Source organism: Canis lupus, chromosome 28, assembly GCF_003254725.2.
Source record: "Canis lupus dingo isolate Sandy chromosome 28, ASM325472v2, whole genome shotgun sequence".
In the NCBI taxonomy this organism is placed as follows: Eukaryota; Metazoa; Chordata; class Mammalia; order Carnivora; family Canidae; genus Canis; species Canis lupus.
The window spans coordinates 1,117,925-1,132,158 of NC_064270.1; the positions used below are offsets into that span (position 1 = coordinate 1,117,925).

A 14,234-nucleotide genomic window follows, 5' to 3' on the forward strand; every position below is an offset into this window, starting at 1 on the left:
CCTGGGCCAAAGGCAGGCGCCAAACCGCTGCGCCACCCAAGGATCCCTGTAACAACATTTTAAAACCTGTAGTTGACATATGAACTTATAGGTAGCAGGACTTACCCATATCCCATCTCTCTGGAAACCTGCCTGTTTTCAGGTATCTGTGCTGGTGTGTACCCTACAGAAATGGCAATTTCCTATGGCTCTGACCTAATAGCATAGTTCACTCCTTTAAACGTTGCCTTACATTTTCAGTTACTCAAGTTTATTTATTTATTTTTTTCAGTTACTCAAGTTTAATCCCACTATAATAAGACATAGAACAAGGGCATTTGGCGGGTTCTTAACAATGAAAAATATAGGGCTGACATTTCATTTGCAGTTGGCTTTTCTGTGAGTCAGGACCTGCTTGATCCACCAACAAAAATAGAAATCCCTGTGGCCACATGCTTGCAAGCCTCAGATCTTGTGCCCATCATAAGAAACATTTGAAGCCCTCCTCTTTGGATTCAGGTTAGAAATGGATTCTGGTTGAAATGCTGTGCCCTTTGGAAGGGATCTTCCCCCCCTTCCCTTGTCACGGCCCTCCCAGCTCTAGCTCCTGCTCCCTTCCTTCCCCTGTCCCTCCTTCTCTGGCCCTGTCCCTAGAGTTCTGGTCCTGCTGGCTGGGGAAGGAGCAAACGAGGTGCTGGAGGTGAGGGCAGGGCTAGGCACATCACCTCCAGCTCACTGCTTCTGCCACTGCTAGGGAAGCACCCCAGCGTGGGACCTTGAGCATTCACTGCCTTCTTGCAGGGCTCTGTTCCTCCTTGTCCAGCTCCTGCACTTGGCCCCGGGCCTGCCTTCTCTCCAGCATCTCCTCAAAAAAGATCTGGCAGCTAAAGCCCTCTTGGATGCCATAATGGGCGTGCTTGAGCAGAGCCTCCAATGTGGGGAAGACCCGACAGCAGGCCACACAGCGCAGCCCGTAGTTTGTAGTGACTAGCCAGTCCGGAGTGTCCCGCAGCTTCTGCAGGCAGCACTCCAGGGGGCCCAGCAGCTCCGTGTCATCCTGCTCTGGGCAGCAGTTGTTCTTGCTGGCTTCTGGTTCCCAGTGCAGGCCAGTGTTGGAAGCCATCTCAAATGAGGAGCCTTTCCTCCTCTGCCTCTTGATGAACTCGGCTTCACGAATGCGGGGCTTCCTGCTGATGGGCTCAAAGCCTGTCTCAGTCTCCCAGGCCACGGCCACTCCCTGCACCGTCTGCACGTGGGTGTAGAAGGCACACATGCTCTGCTGGGCCGTGTCCTCATCCTCGTATGTGCAGGAGTAGCAGGACTGGTACTGGGAGTAGGACTGGTACTCAGAGGAGGACTGGGAGGATGGAGAGCTGCTCCAGCTCAGCATCACCTGAGCCCTGCTGGCCAAGTAGATGTCCTCCTCATGGAGAATGGCCGGTCCTGGCCACAGAGAGGTCTCCTCTTTCTTTACAGCCCCTGAGAGGTAGAAGGACTTTTTCGTCAGTGTCCCTGCAGGGGTCAGTACCACAACCCACCTTCAGGACCCTGAACCGGTGTAGGCTTCAGGGCCCCTGAGCAGGGACTGTTCCCTCCTGTATCTGTTTCCTCATAAAATGGAGGTGACAATGCTTACCTTATGGGGTACTGATAGGGATCATATAATGCATGAATGTAATCACCAAAAACTCGACTAAGCCCCCAAAGACCATCAACTGGGGAGTAGACAGATTATGATTCATCCATACCCTGCAAGCCTATTCACTGGTGAGAAGGAATGTGGATGAATCCCTAATGCATTCTGTTAAGTGAAAGCACCCTGGGTAAAGAGGCCATATAGTATAGGATTCCACCTAGATGATGTTCTAGAAAAGGTAAAGCTAGAGGGAGAGAGAAGAGATCACAGGTTCCCAGGAGCTGGGGTGGCCAGGGAACTGACTGTAAAGGGTCACAAGGAACCTTTGGTGATGATGGAAATATTCTGTATCATGATTGTGGTGGTTACACAAATGTACACTTATCAAAATTCTTCAAATTGTATGCTTAAAGAGGCGCCTGGGTGACTCAGTTAATGTCTTCCTGTAGATCAGATCATGATCCCAGGGCCCTGGGATCCAGCCCCATATCAGTATCCCTGCTCAGTGGGGAGCCTGCTTTTCCCTCTCCCTCCACTACTCTCCCTGCTTGTGCTCTCTCTGTGTCTCAAATAAATTAATAAAATCTTTTTAAAAAAATCTTTTTTAAAATTGTACACTTAAAACTTATGATATTTCTGTATTTAAATTAATAGCTCAATAAAGCCAATTTAAAAAGCCAGAGTGGCCCTCTCTCCGCATCTCAGTTCTCTGCTACCCCAAGGAAGAATGGTTCCCACTCCATGACTATGAGTCCCCTCCCATGCTCCACTTGCACAAACCTCAGCCATGGTCACTCTGGCACACCTTCCCGCCTGCCACCTCTCTCTGCTCCTGGAGGTCCTAGTGTTGGAACACACTTCCTTCAAAATACTTCTCTCCATTTCCCTCCCACCTCTGCCCAGTGTCACCAACTCTATTCCTCTGCTTCCCCAAATCTAGACAGCTCAAAAAGCTAATGGATTGGAAATAATCCCTGTATTCCAAAAGTAACCCCAATGCCACTCATACACAGCACCTAGGAAAATGTACTCTGATGGAGTGATGAGAAGTCACACTTGTACCTACAAAGAGACAATGTTCCCTAGTTGAAAGCGGAAATACTGTAATTGTGTTCTCTTACCAGATAAATCCGGAGGTTTGCCTTATAAAAACAAGGCGGTGCCAGCACAAAAAAATTAGCAGATTAATGCAAAATAAAAGTAGTCCAGAAAAGGATCATATTATATATCTGAATCTTTAAAAGATTTTATTTATTAAAGAGAGAGAGAGAGAGAGAGAGAGAGAGAATGAACAAAGGGAGGGGCAGAGGGAGGAGAGAAAAAAATCTCCAGCAGAATACTCGCTGAGCTTGAAGCCTGACTCAGACTTGAGCTCCTGAGTCAGGTGATCTCAGACTCCCCCTGAGATCACGACCTGAGATGAAATTAGGAGTTGGACACTTAACAGACTGAGCCACTAGGCACTTACATATATTTGAACTTTTAAGAGATAAAGCAAATAACAAAAGTCTGGGAGTCAATAAGTGATGCTGAAAATTTTTATTCGCTATTCTTTTTAAACCACCATGGGTTTCACCTCATATAAAACAATTAGGAATATTTTCACATGGTACTAGGGCTGTGTTTTAATTAAAAGTGTGTAGAAAGAAAATATAAGTTAACATCCTAATTATAGGACCATTTTTCTGGACCGAAATGATCTCAATCATCACAAGCATCAGGGGTCCTTATCATCTTTTTTTAACTTCATTGGTTTAAAAAACCTTCACTGTTTCAATTTTCACTTCTCTCTGCTTTTTAGTGAAACTGCAATGAGCAGCTCAGTGAAGGAAATGAACAAGCAATTCCCAGGAGAAGGAATGCAGATGGCTGAGAAACAGAGGAGATGTTCAGCCCCACTCAACCTAACTATAATGAGGAAACTACAAATTAAAAACACATGATGTGCAGTGTATTGCATTTGCCCGGAAGACAGACAGGATTGGAAAAGATGGACCATTCTCTGGGCAAGTGAGGGCATAAGGAAGTGAAGACTTTTTATATTCTACTGTAACAGAGAGCCTGCCTTTCTCCGAGGAAACTGGATAGCATGCACTGCAATTAAAAGTGGATGTGTTCCTTCACTCAGCCTTTTACTCTTCCATCTCTTTCCTGGGAAATGTTCATACTTCGTGCTATGCGCATGAAATAATACATAGAGAAATATTTGTTGCAGTATTATTTATAATAGGAAAAAAGGGAAACATTTCAAAGATCCATCAAAAGAAAAAAGTTACCTAAAGTACAGCATAATCAAACTATGGAATACTACACTACATTAAAAAAAGAAATCTATGCATACTAATAAATGAATTCAAGTGAAGTGCAAACAAAGCAAAATGCAAGGGAATTCCGCTTTAGTGAAAATTAAACATACTACCCTCTCCCGCAAAAGCCCCAAACCAAATCTTTGTTGTCTATGCATGCAAAACATAGGGGGGCATCTGAAGATAATCACATCCCCCCTGGGAATGGTGGTGACCTTGGGAAGAGGGAGAGACATTAGATGGGGCTATAGGAGATTATATATGCCAGAGGTGGCCACACTAGTGTATCTCCCACGCCACATGTTCTTCTTACGAGTTGACACTCCATGGAAAGATGGGATCCCTCTTCTGAAAGCAGGGTGGACTTTGTAGGCACCTCCATCAATTGAAGGCAGGAGAGTAATACTTCCAGACTTTCAAGGCTGGGTCATAAAAGATCCTAGGACTTCCTCCTCCTCCTCCCCCTCCCCCCCCCCTTCCTTCTCTCTCTCTCTCTTTTTCTCTCTCTCTCTGTTTCTCTGTTTCTTTCTTTCTGCTTTCTTTAGGACTCAGCCACCATGTTGCAAGGAAGCCCAGGCCACAAGGAGGTGTTCCAACCAACAGGTCTGGCAGGGTCCCAGCCAACCAGCAGATATGCCAGTGAATGAGCCTTCAGATGATTCTGCTGTCTAGCCTTTAGGATATTCCAGCTGGGTCCCCAAACATCTCAGAGCAGAGACTAGCCATCCCCTCCAAGTCCAGCCATCTACCCTGCCTGAATTCCTGACCCTCAGAAGCCATGGGCAGAGTAAAAGATTAATCTTTTACTAGGTTTGGGGGCAACTTGTTACAGGGCCATCATAATTCAACTGATTTTGATTTTATCTGTAATGTTTAAATATGTTCTAGTTCCAATGCCTCGCTACCATAGTGCAGTGTCCTGGTGGAGCACCATGTTTCCCTAGGGACAACTGGGGAGCTGATGCCTACTACTCATCATCCATTCAGGTGTTTGTTTGCTTCCAGTATTCACGTACAGCAGTTTCAAGGTTGTTAACCTGTATCCCTCTGGGAAACTGCTTTACTACCTACATTAGTGTTTATATGCACTTGCTTTTGTCTTTAGCCTTGCTTTTTCTACTCAAAACACTATCTTCCAGAGTCACATGACTCACCTCCTTTATTCTCCAGAATCTACATATGTTCTTTTGAATTTCCTCAACAATCCTGCCAGATAGGGCATTATTAACAATACTTTACTGAGTGAGGTTGAAGCTCAGAGAGATTAGGTAAGGCTCAGGCAGGAGGGATGAGCTGGAGTGCTTACATCTCAGGCAGGGAGGTGGGGCTGCTTTGCCATGCTGTCCCCCTGCATTTTTTAAATAAATGCTGCTGCTTGTTGTTTGGTTTTCTTTTTAAGATTTTATTTATTTATTTGGCAGAGAGAGAGAGAGAGAGAGCACAAGCAGGAAGAGAGGCAGGCAGAGGGAGAAGGCGAAGCAGGCTCCCCGCTGAGCAGGGAGCCTGACATGGGGTTCTTCTATCCCAGGATCTGGAATCATGACCTGAGCCGAAGGCAAGACGCTTCACCGACTGAGCCATCCAGGTGCACCTGCCATACTGCCTTAAGGCTATTTCCTGAGGGGCCACTTCCTAGCAGGTGGCTTAGAGCAAAGCCCCCCAAAGGTGTGCCAATAGCCTTCACCCCCACGTGGTCTCTGGGTTGCTTCTGTCCACAGGAAGGCCCTCTTTCCCAGGCCCTCTCCTTGCTCCAGGCAGATACTTAGCTAAGTAAGGCCACCCATACAGGGTTCTTGCCCTCCCTCAGGGGAAAGAAGGGAAAAATGGTTAAGACCCAGGCCTGCCCAGCCCACTGTGTCCCAGGCCCTGAAGTTTTCCAGCTGGTTCTCCAGCCTTGCCAAGAACTTCTGTGCTCCACTGCCTGAGCCAACAGGGATGGTGTGCAAAACCCCAAAAGGACCAACACAGCATTTTCTTGGAGCTCTGAGTCTTAGCCAACTCATTTCACACATTGCATGTAAGCCCTAAACCTCATCAAGAAGGCCTGGAGTGTTAACTTTTATTCTAAAATGTCTCTTCCCAGCCTCGGTTTTCTCAGCCAGGAAGAGGCTGACAGGAAGTAAAGGAGCCACAGGCACGGCAGGAAGCAGGGATGCCACTTCTCCTTTCTCTTCACTTATAAGTCCAGAAGCTGGCTTGTGCCACAATCTCCATGATGGGGGGAGTCGGGTTATTCACCCCAGAGCCCATGAGTATCCAGAAACTGCCTGTCCACTTGGCCAACGAGCCTGACGTTGCCAGGGTGGTGCATCAGTCATGACATTTCTGTGGCCCAGCTGCTATAGGAAATGTTTTAAGCAGGCGGTGTTCTCTTCACGCTAGAAAATAGGGCCCCTTGAAGCAGTACCAGCCACTTTGCTGCTGCCCCACAAAGAACTCCTACGATCAGACTTAACACCCAAAGGAAGGGAGCAAAGCAGAGAGCTGCCCTAGATGCTGTTGACCAGGCACAGGGTGGGCTCCACAGTGAGGAGTCTCTCCTGGTGAAGATCTATTCCAGGAATCATTGATGACTTCAGCCTTGTGCCAACGCTGCAGAGAAAGTGCCAGAAGATGTCTGACCATTTGAGGAGTAAAGAAGTACTCTCTTTTGAGTTCATTTTCTGTTGCTTCTTGTAACTATTAAAAAAAAAAAAAAAAAAGTGAGTCAGTGGACCACATAAGGAAAAACTCAGCCACAGAGCCACAGAGAAATGTAATATAAAGAACTCTTCCTCAGGCTCCCAAGCAAGTGAGGAAGGGAGTTTTGCTTATTTTCCCTCCTTCGGCCTTAATGACAGGCTGCTGCTTCTCCGGGGTTTGTTTGGAGCTGTCTCAGGGTTTTGACCTTAACCTCAGGGCACCCACACAAATAGTCAAGGCCTTCTCTGTCATCAGGGAGCAAGGAGGGGGATACCCTTCAGACTGGGCCCCCGGGCATGTCCATGGCTGTGCTCCAGGCCCCAGAGCCCTGCCTCCTTTCTTCCTAGCTCTGGTTCCATGGGATCTTGAATGTTCAATGAGATTTCTGGATGCAAGTGTCTTCTTCCAACATATGCTTCCTTGGAAGGGTGATTTCAGCTAGTAGGAAGGACAGCCCAGCTGGAGGCCATGTACATGGTGACCCAGGAGCTCCAAGATCCTGGCAGCTGGCCACTCCCTGTGCATGTTCTTAGACAGCCACGCTGGGAGCTCTGGGGAAAGGACTGGGTCTTCCTTCTCTCTTTGTCCAAAATATGCTGGCCAAAGGTCACCCTGGACACAGGTCTCAGGCCACCAGCTGCTAACTCCTACTGAATGAACATTCTGGAAGCATGGCTCCACTTGGAAGGTGAGATCCCAGGACCCCAAAGGCCAACAGAAAGTTTCCGTGCTTTCTAAGTGTGCTGGGCTTACTCCCATTCAGCCTTCGGCTCACCTCCAAGGCATTTGCAATGCATATGCTCACAGATAACTGGGATGCTTTATTTCCACCCCCACAATTAGAAGATTTATTGCAGACTCTCCTCTTAAGACTGGCTTCTTCCCATTCAGTCTGTGGAGGCCGAGAAAATTAAGGCCATTCCACTTTAAGTTCAGCGTTAGCACAAGTACAGCCATCCCAGGCCCCTGTGAATAAGAGCTGAACTTTACCTTACTTCAGTTACAGGAAGAAAACAGCTTACAGCTTAACGTCCTAGAAAGCCCCTATTAGAATGAGAACAGAGCCCAAGCCAAGGGCAGGAAGCCCCTATTAGAATAAGAACAGAGCTCAATGCCCTTGAAAGCCCCATATCAAAATGTAAACAGAACTTGAGAAATTCCTCCGCCCCTTCTGGAGGTCCCCTAGACCAGCCTATAAAAACTAAGCTGAAACCCACCTCGGGGTCCAAGTCCCTGCTCCGCTGTGTTGGGTGCACTTGGACCCAAGCTCGAGCTTGTAAATAAACCCTCGCGTGTTTGCATCGGTGTCGGCTCCTCGGTGGTTTCTCGGATTCGCAATCTTGGGCACAACACAGTCCTCCAGAGAAAAGTGTCTCTTCTGTGAGACGATACAGTTGCTTAAAGATGGTGAAGGTGTCCTGGGAGAGGCCAGTCACTGTTCCTTCCACAACACACCACCCAAAGCCCTATAGCTGATCCTAGGCCCTCCAGGAATGATTTCTGGCCAGGCCAAGTGAGGCTGCAAGCAATTTCCCCAGAAAGGAACCTGAGTATAAGATTTAGGGGCCTGAATATGAGGCCACACGGGTCCACTGCCAGCTGTACTCCATCAGGGCAGTGAGACTGGCTCCAGCCTCTCTCCACCTTAGGGTGGGGTGCTTGTATTTTCCCTCTTCTTGTCCTTCCTTGATTAGATTTATTTCTAAATATTTTATTATTTTTGATGCTATGTAAATGTGGAGGCCGAGAAAATTAAGGCCATTCCACTTTAAGTTCAGCATTAGCACAAGTACAGCCATCCCAGGCCCCTGTGAAGAAGAGCTGACGTTTACATTACTTCAGTTACAGGAAGAAAACAGCCTACAGCTTAACCTCCTAGAAAACCCCATATTAGAAGGAGAACAGAGCTCAATGCCCTTGAAAGCCCCATATCAGAACGTAAACAGAACTTGAGAAATTCCTCCAGCCCTTCTGGAGGTCCCCGAGACCAGCCCTTAAAACTAATAAGCTGGAACCCACCTCGGGGTCCAAGTCCCTGCTCCGCTGTGTCGGGTGCACTTGGACCCAAGCTCGAGTTTGTAAATCAGCCCTCGTGTGTTTGCATCGGTGTCGCCTTCTCGGTGGTTTCTCGGATTCGCAATCTTGGGTACAACAGTAAATGTAACTGTTTTCTTAATATCTTTTTCACAGTAAACCTTAGGTTTTTGTTGTTTGTTTTTTTTTTTTTTTTAAGATTTTATTTATTTATTCATAGAGACAGAGAGAGAGAAAGAGAGGCAGAGGGAGAAGCAGGCTCCATGCACGGAGCCCGACGCGGGACTCGATCCCAGGACTCCAGGATCACGCCCTGGGCTGAAGGTGGCGCTAAACTGCTGAGCCACCTGGGCTGCCCTGTTCCTTATTCTTGTACAGAAGTACAATGTTGTGCCCAAGATTGCGAATCCGAGAAACCACCAAGGAGCCGACACCGATGCAAACACACGAGGGTTGATTTACAAACTCAAGCTTGGGTCCAAGTGCACCCGACACAGCGGAGCAGGGACTTGGACCCCGAGGTGGGTTCCACCTTATTAGTTTTAAGGGCTGGTTTCTGGGACCTCCAGAAGGGCTGGAGGAATTTCTCAAGTTCTGTTTACGTTCTGATATGGGGCTTTCAAGGGCATTGAGCTCTGTTCTTATTCTAATAGGGGCTTCCTGCCCTTGGCTTGGGCTCTGTTTTTATTCTAATATGGGGCTTTCTAGGACGTTAAGCTGTAAGCTGTTTTTTTCCCCTGTAACTGGAGTAACAGTAAACTTCAGCTCTTATTCCCAGGGGCCTGGGATGGCCGTACTTGTGCTAACACTGAACTTAAAGTGGAATGGCCTTAATTTTCTCTGCCTCCATAACAACAGTTTGAATTCAACTTTGCTGATTTTTATTCATACTAAAGGTTTTTTGTGAACTCTTCAGGATTTTCTATACATAAGATCATGATCTGCAAGTACAGTCTGACTTCTTCCCTTTCAATCTGGATACCTTTTATTTCTTTCTATTTCCAGATCACCCTGGCAAGAAGTTTCGTCTATACTGAATCAAAGTGCTGAAAGCCAGCATCCTTGTCTTGTTCCTTATCTTCAGGGAAAGCTGTCAGCCTTTCACCATGGAGAATGTTGCTAGCTGTGGGCTTTTATAAATGGCCTTTCTCATGTTGAAAAAGTTCCCTTTGAATTCTAGTTTCTTGAGTGCTTTTATTATGAAAGGATGTTGACTTTTGACTAATGCTTTTTCTGCATCAATTGACGTGATTATGTGGGGTGTTTTCCCTCCATTCTATTAATGTGGTGTATCAAAATTCTTGACTTTCAAAATATTGAACCACATTTTGCATCCCCAGGATCCCATCTAGCTTTGCTCACATAGGGAGGTCCAGTTCTAACGGCCCCCACTTGCTCCATATGATCATCATGCTCAGGTTGATGAAATGGGAGGAGCACACATGGTCAGGGGGGCAGAACTGGGCTCCAGCACACCTGCAGTGCTTGAGGAATGAACAGAGGGTGGCTGGAACCGTGCACCTTGCGTCTGACCCCCATCACCTGAATGAGCCAGCACCAGGGGCACTGTGAGCATCCACTCCTGGGGAGGAGAGAGAAGCCCTGCCAGGGTCAGGAGGTCAGCTTCACTTGGTTCACTTCACGAGGGAAAGATAACTCTCCTCAGAAGCCATCTCAAGTCCCCCCTGGCTTTCAGAAATTCAACAACTCTGATAAAGATCGAAGAGGAGGCTATATGAATTATATTTAGAGGAGAAGACTATAAGCATCTGCATTTAAGTTTTGCTTTATAGTTTTAAAACAATTCCCCAAAACTTGGAGATAACCCAGCAAGTGTATTATCATTTCACTGGACACAACACCTAATAGGCTATTTGCATAGCACGGATTCATAGGCAGTGGTACATCATAGATGCTGAGATATCACTGTATAGGCCAAATTTTTTTTTTTATTGTTTACCTGCCTTAGTAAAAGAGGTATGAAGGCTCATATCTGAACCATAAAGTTATACACAAATGCAAATTGGCTTATTAGAAAATTCCAGGTCACAAACATTAGTAATGTGATAAGGAGCAGGCGCACTGTAGTACTCAACACCCAGCTCACAACAAATTAAATTGATCACGATAAAGCCCAACTAAGATAATTAAAAGGCAAGAATAGCAGCAATTGAAAATTGATCTCTCAAGACCTCACTGATGAGGTTCTGGAAACAAAGCATGCTTCCCCCAAATTGCCAGCTTTCTTTCTGCACAAGACACATGCAGAAGGAGCTTGGCTTCACTGCGTGAGAGCCAGATAATGTCTTCGCAGGATCCCAATTTTAGTCCTTGCAAAACCTAACTAATACTGGACAATTTTCATATAGAAATGCCAAAACCAAAATAATTTATATTGCCAATATGTAGCCGTCAGTCAAATGTAAAAGATGAAGTCGGCATAACCATGCATTACTCCTGCATAAAGTTGGAAAAGTGACTTGCATTTTCAACAAGTTCACAGACCAGATGGGCAACCAATGGTGGGCCAAGGCCACCTAGTTATGGCTACTGATAGCTAATGGCTAAATCTTTCAAGAACTTTTTGCAAGCGAGTTGTTAAACACACTTCTTATCGAAATTAAACTCGTATAAACTTATATCTAAATAAATTATATTAAACACAAAAGTAATAAATACTTAAAACTCATCAATTCCTAATTATTTTACTAAATTTTATGGCACATTTGCAGCTTGCAAAAGGGCTTGGAGGAAGTATTGACACAGTGGTAATTAGCATAGGGTAAAATCAAGGCCTCTCCTACCCCACCCCTTGTTGATCATACCACTGGGAGCCTCTGCAGACAACTGGTGGAACCCATAGTTCTGGCTGTGAAGACAAACCCACTAAGCAACTTTCCCCCCAGTCACTCTAACTTTCCAGAAGTTTCCACAGTACAGGCTATATCTTTAATTAACTAATTAAGTAATTATTTATTGAAATATAGTTGACATAAAATATATTAGCTTCAGGTGTACAACATATCGATTGAATAGTTATATACATTATACAATGCTCACCATAAGAGATGTAGTTACTGTCTGCCACCATACAAATATTACAATTTACTGACTATATTCCCTATGCTGTATTTTTTCATCCATGTAACTTATTTATTTTATAACTAGAAGTGTACTTCTTAATCCCTTTGACCTATTTTTGCCATCCCGACTCCCTCCTCTCTGGAAACCTCCAGTTTGTTCTCTGGTTTAATGCAATATCGTTTACAATAGTGTCGATGTGAAAGGAACCTAAGCATCCATTGATGGGTAAAGAAGATGTGGTATATATATGCAGTGGAATACTACCCAGCCATAAAAAAGAGATCTTGCTGTTTAAGATGGACAACATGGATAGACCTAGAAGGTATTATGCTAGCTGAAATAAAGTCAGACAGAGAAAGATAAATACTATTATTTCATTTTATGTATAATCTAAAAACAAACTAATTAAAACCAGAAATAGACTCATATATATTTAGGTTGTATCTTAATCCCTCAGGAAAGTGCTCAGGACCCTCCCACCTGCACATGGATCACAATTTAGAAAGGACATTCCCATTCATCATTTTATGATTCTCACAGCAACCCAGGAATGGGGAAAAGAGTATTCGTTCCCCTCTAATAGATGAGGAACCCAAGCCTCAGAGGAGTAAGGGGGAGTTTTCTGGGTTTACACAACCTGTGGAATATGAACCGAGCTTTCTCCGCTAGATTACCTAGGTGAGAACATTTTATTTAGAAAAGGAGGAGGAGGGTAGCCGGGTGGCTCAGCGGTTTAGTGCCGCCCTCAGTCCAGGGCCTGATCCTGGAGACCTGGGATCGAGTCCCACATCAGGCTCCCTGCATGGAGCCTGCTTCTCCCTCTGCTCTCTCTCTCTGTATCTCTCATGAATCAATAAATAAAATATTTAAAAAAACAATAAAAGGAGGAAGAGGAGGAGGAGGAAAAATAAATACATACATACAAGGTAGACTGGTGGAAAAATGAAACAAATTTTCTGGCAATACATAGCAACAACTCGAAGCTTGTGATACCATCTGTCTTGGAAACCCCCACTTTTAGATATTTATCCTTATGGAGGGGTGTGCCCAAATGTTGCTAGCTGGCTTTTAGTGCAGGTCATTTATACTCATAAACCCCAAAGGGACCCATGTCTCAATCAAGATTTTTGGGCTCAACTGATTGGTTTACATCAGCCTCACCTGGGAATATGTTAGAAATACAAATTCTCGGGCTCCAATCAACTGTGGGCTGGCAATCTGTGTGTAAATAAGTCCCCCCTGTGATTGATTTGGGTGCCTAATAAATTCAGAGGACCCCCTGGGTTAAATAAACTATGGGACAACTAAACGAAGAAATACAATGCCATTTATGAAGGAAGCAGAATAATATGTTCACAATAAAGTGAAAACATATGCCATATAATACTAGTTATGTAAAACACAGTCTATGTATATCTACATGTCACACACATGTAAAGTCTGGAATGACACATGCCAAAATGTGAGCAGCATTTATCTTTGAAAAGGAGGTTCCCCTATCCTCTTATTTTCTAATTTCTGTGCCATAAACACATAAGAAAACAAGCAATCAATTACTTCTAGGTTGATTTGAATACTAATGAAATAAAAATAAAATACAGGCTCACAAGCAAGATTTTGCAAGCCCCATGCCTCCTACCATCCATCCCTAGGATACTCCACACCAGGGCCAGTGGGTCCAACCCAGGGCTTGGGGACAGTACCAGCTCCCCGGGTCAGAGGCAGCATTTGGCTAAAATGCAGCAAACAGGGCTGGGATGAAGAGCAAAACCCTGCCCCTGTCTGCACAGGGTTAAAATAAACTGGCCAGAGAGCAGCCCCGTGGGAAAGACATGACATTTGTTTGTAAGGAAACATAAACAGGGGACAAATGAAGACAGAAATTCGGCTCAGTGAGAGCCTGATCAAAGCCAGCTGGGCCAGCCGGCTCGGCTGCTAGAAGGAAGAGCGCCTGCAGGGTGGGAGGCTCCCTGGGCCAGTCTGGGGGCAGGGAGGGGGCGCCTCTTGCTATGGCGGATGCCCAAGGGAGTAGGGCCTGGAACACAAACTCAGCCAGGCCACGTTGGGTGTGATGGGCTTCAGGCGCTGGGCTTCAGGCGCTTTGAGACCTCAATTAGCCCTTCTAGTTGTCCAGAGGAGACTGTCCACCCAGATCTTTGTCTTCTCAGGCCTCAAGGTCGTAGAACAGAAAAGAGTCAGCATCTATTGCCAACTGTGTGCCAGGCACAGAGCAGGGAGTTTCATTTTGTCATTTAATCTTTATGGTGGTCCTGGAGGAGACACCACCACCACCACCCAGCCCCCACCCTGCTTTCATTTTCCACGTCTAACTTGCCCAAGGTCAAATAGCTGCTAAGCAGCTGAGCAGACATCTGAACTAGGCCCACATCCATCTGCAGAGCACAGGCTTTCCCCATCATGGCAAGCCGGGCTGTCATCAGTGCCCCCCTACAGAGTCCTCCCAGGGCCCTCCCCAGGTCCCTCCCTGCCCCTCTGGACACCGGCCACAGCCC

General features: G+C 45.9%; 2 protein-coding genes across 2 annotated transcripts in view; both read right to left on the reverse strand.

The window, feature by feature from the left end:
- Positions 1 to 729: 729 nt before the first annotated feature.
- On the reverse strand, positions 730 to 14,138 carry FAM170B (family with sequence similarity 170 member B). Its single transcript, XM_025467776.3, is given in 4 exon segments — positions 730 to 774; positions 776 to 1,517; positions 1,616 to 1,694; positions 14,057 to 14,138. Coding segments are annotated over 4 exon segments (948 nt in total).
- The window catches only part of TMEM273 (transmembrane protein 273), a 58,384-nt gene continuing 47,045 nt past the window's right edge, over positions 2,896 to 14,234 (reverse strand). The window contains exon 7 of the transcript XR_003143960.3: positions 2,896 to 6,600. The gene's annotated coding sequence lies outside the window, so the exon portion shown is untranslated. The remainder of the gene's footprint in view (positions 6,601 to 14,234) is intronic.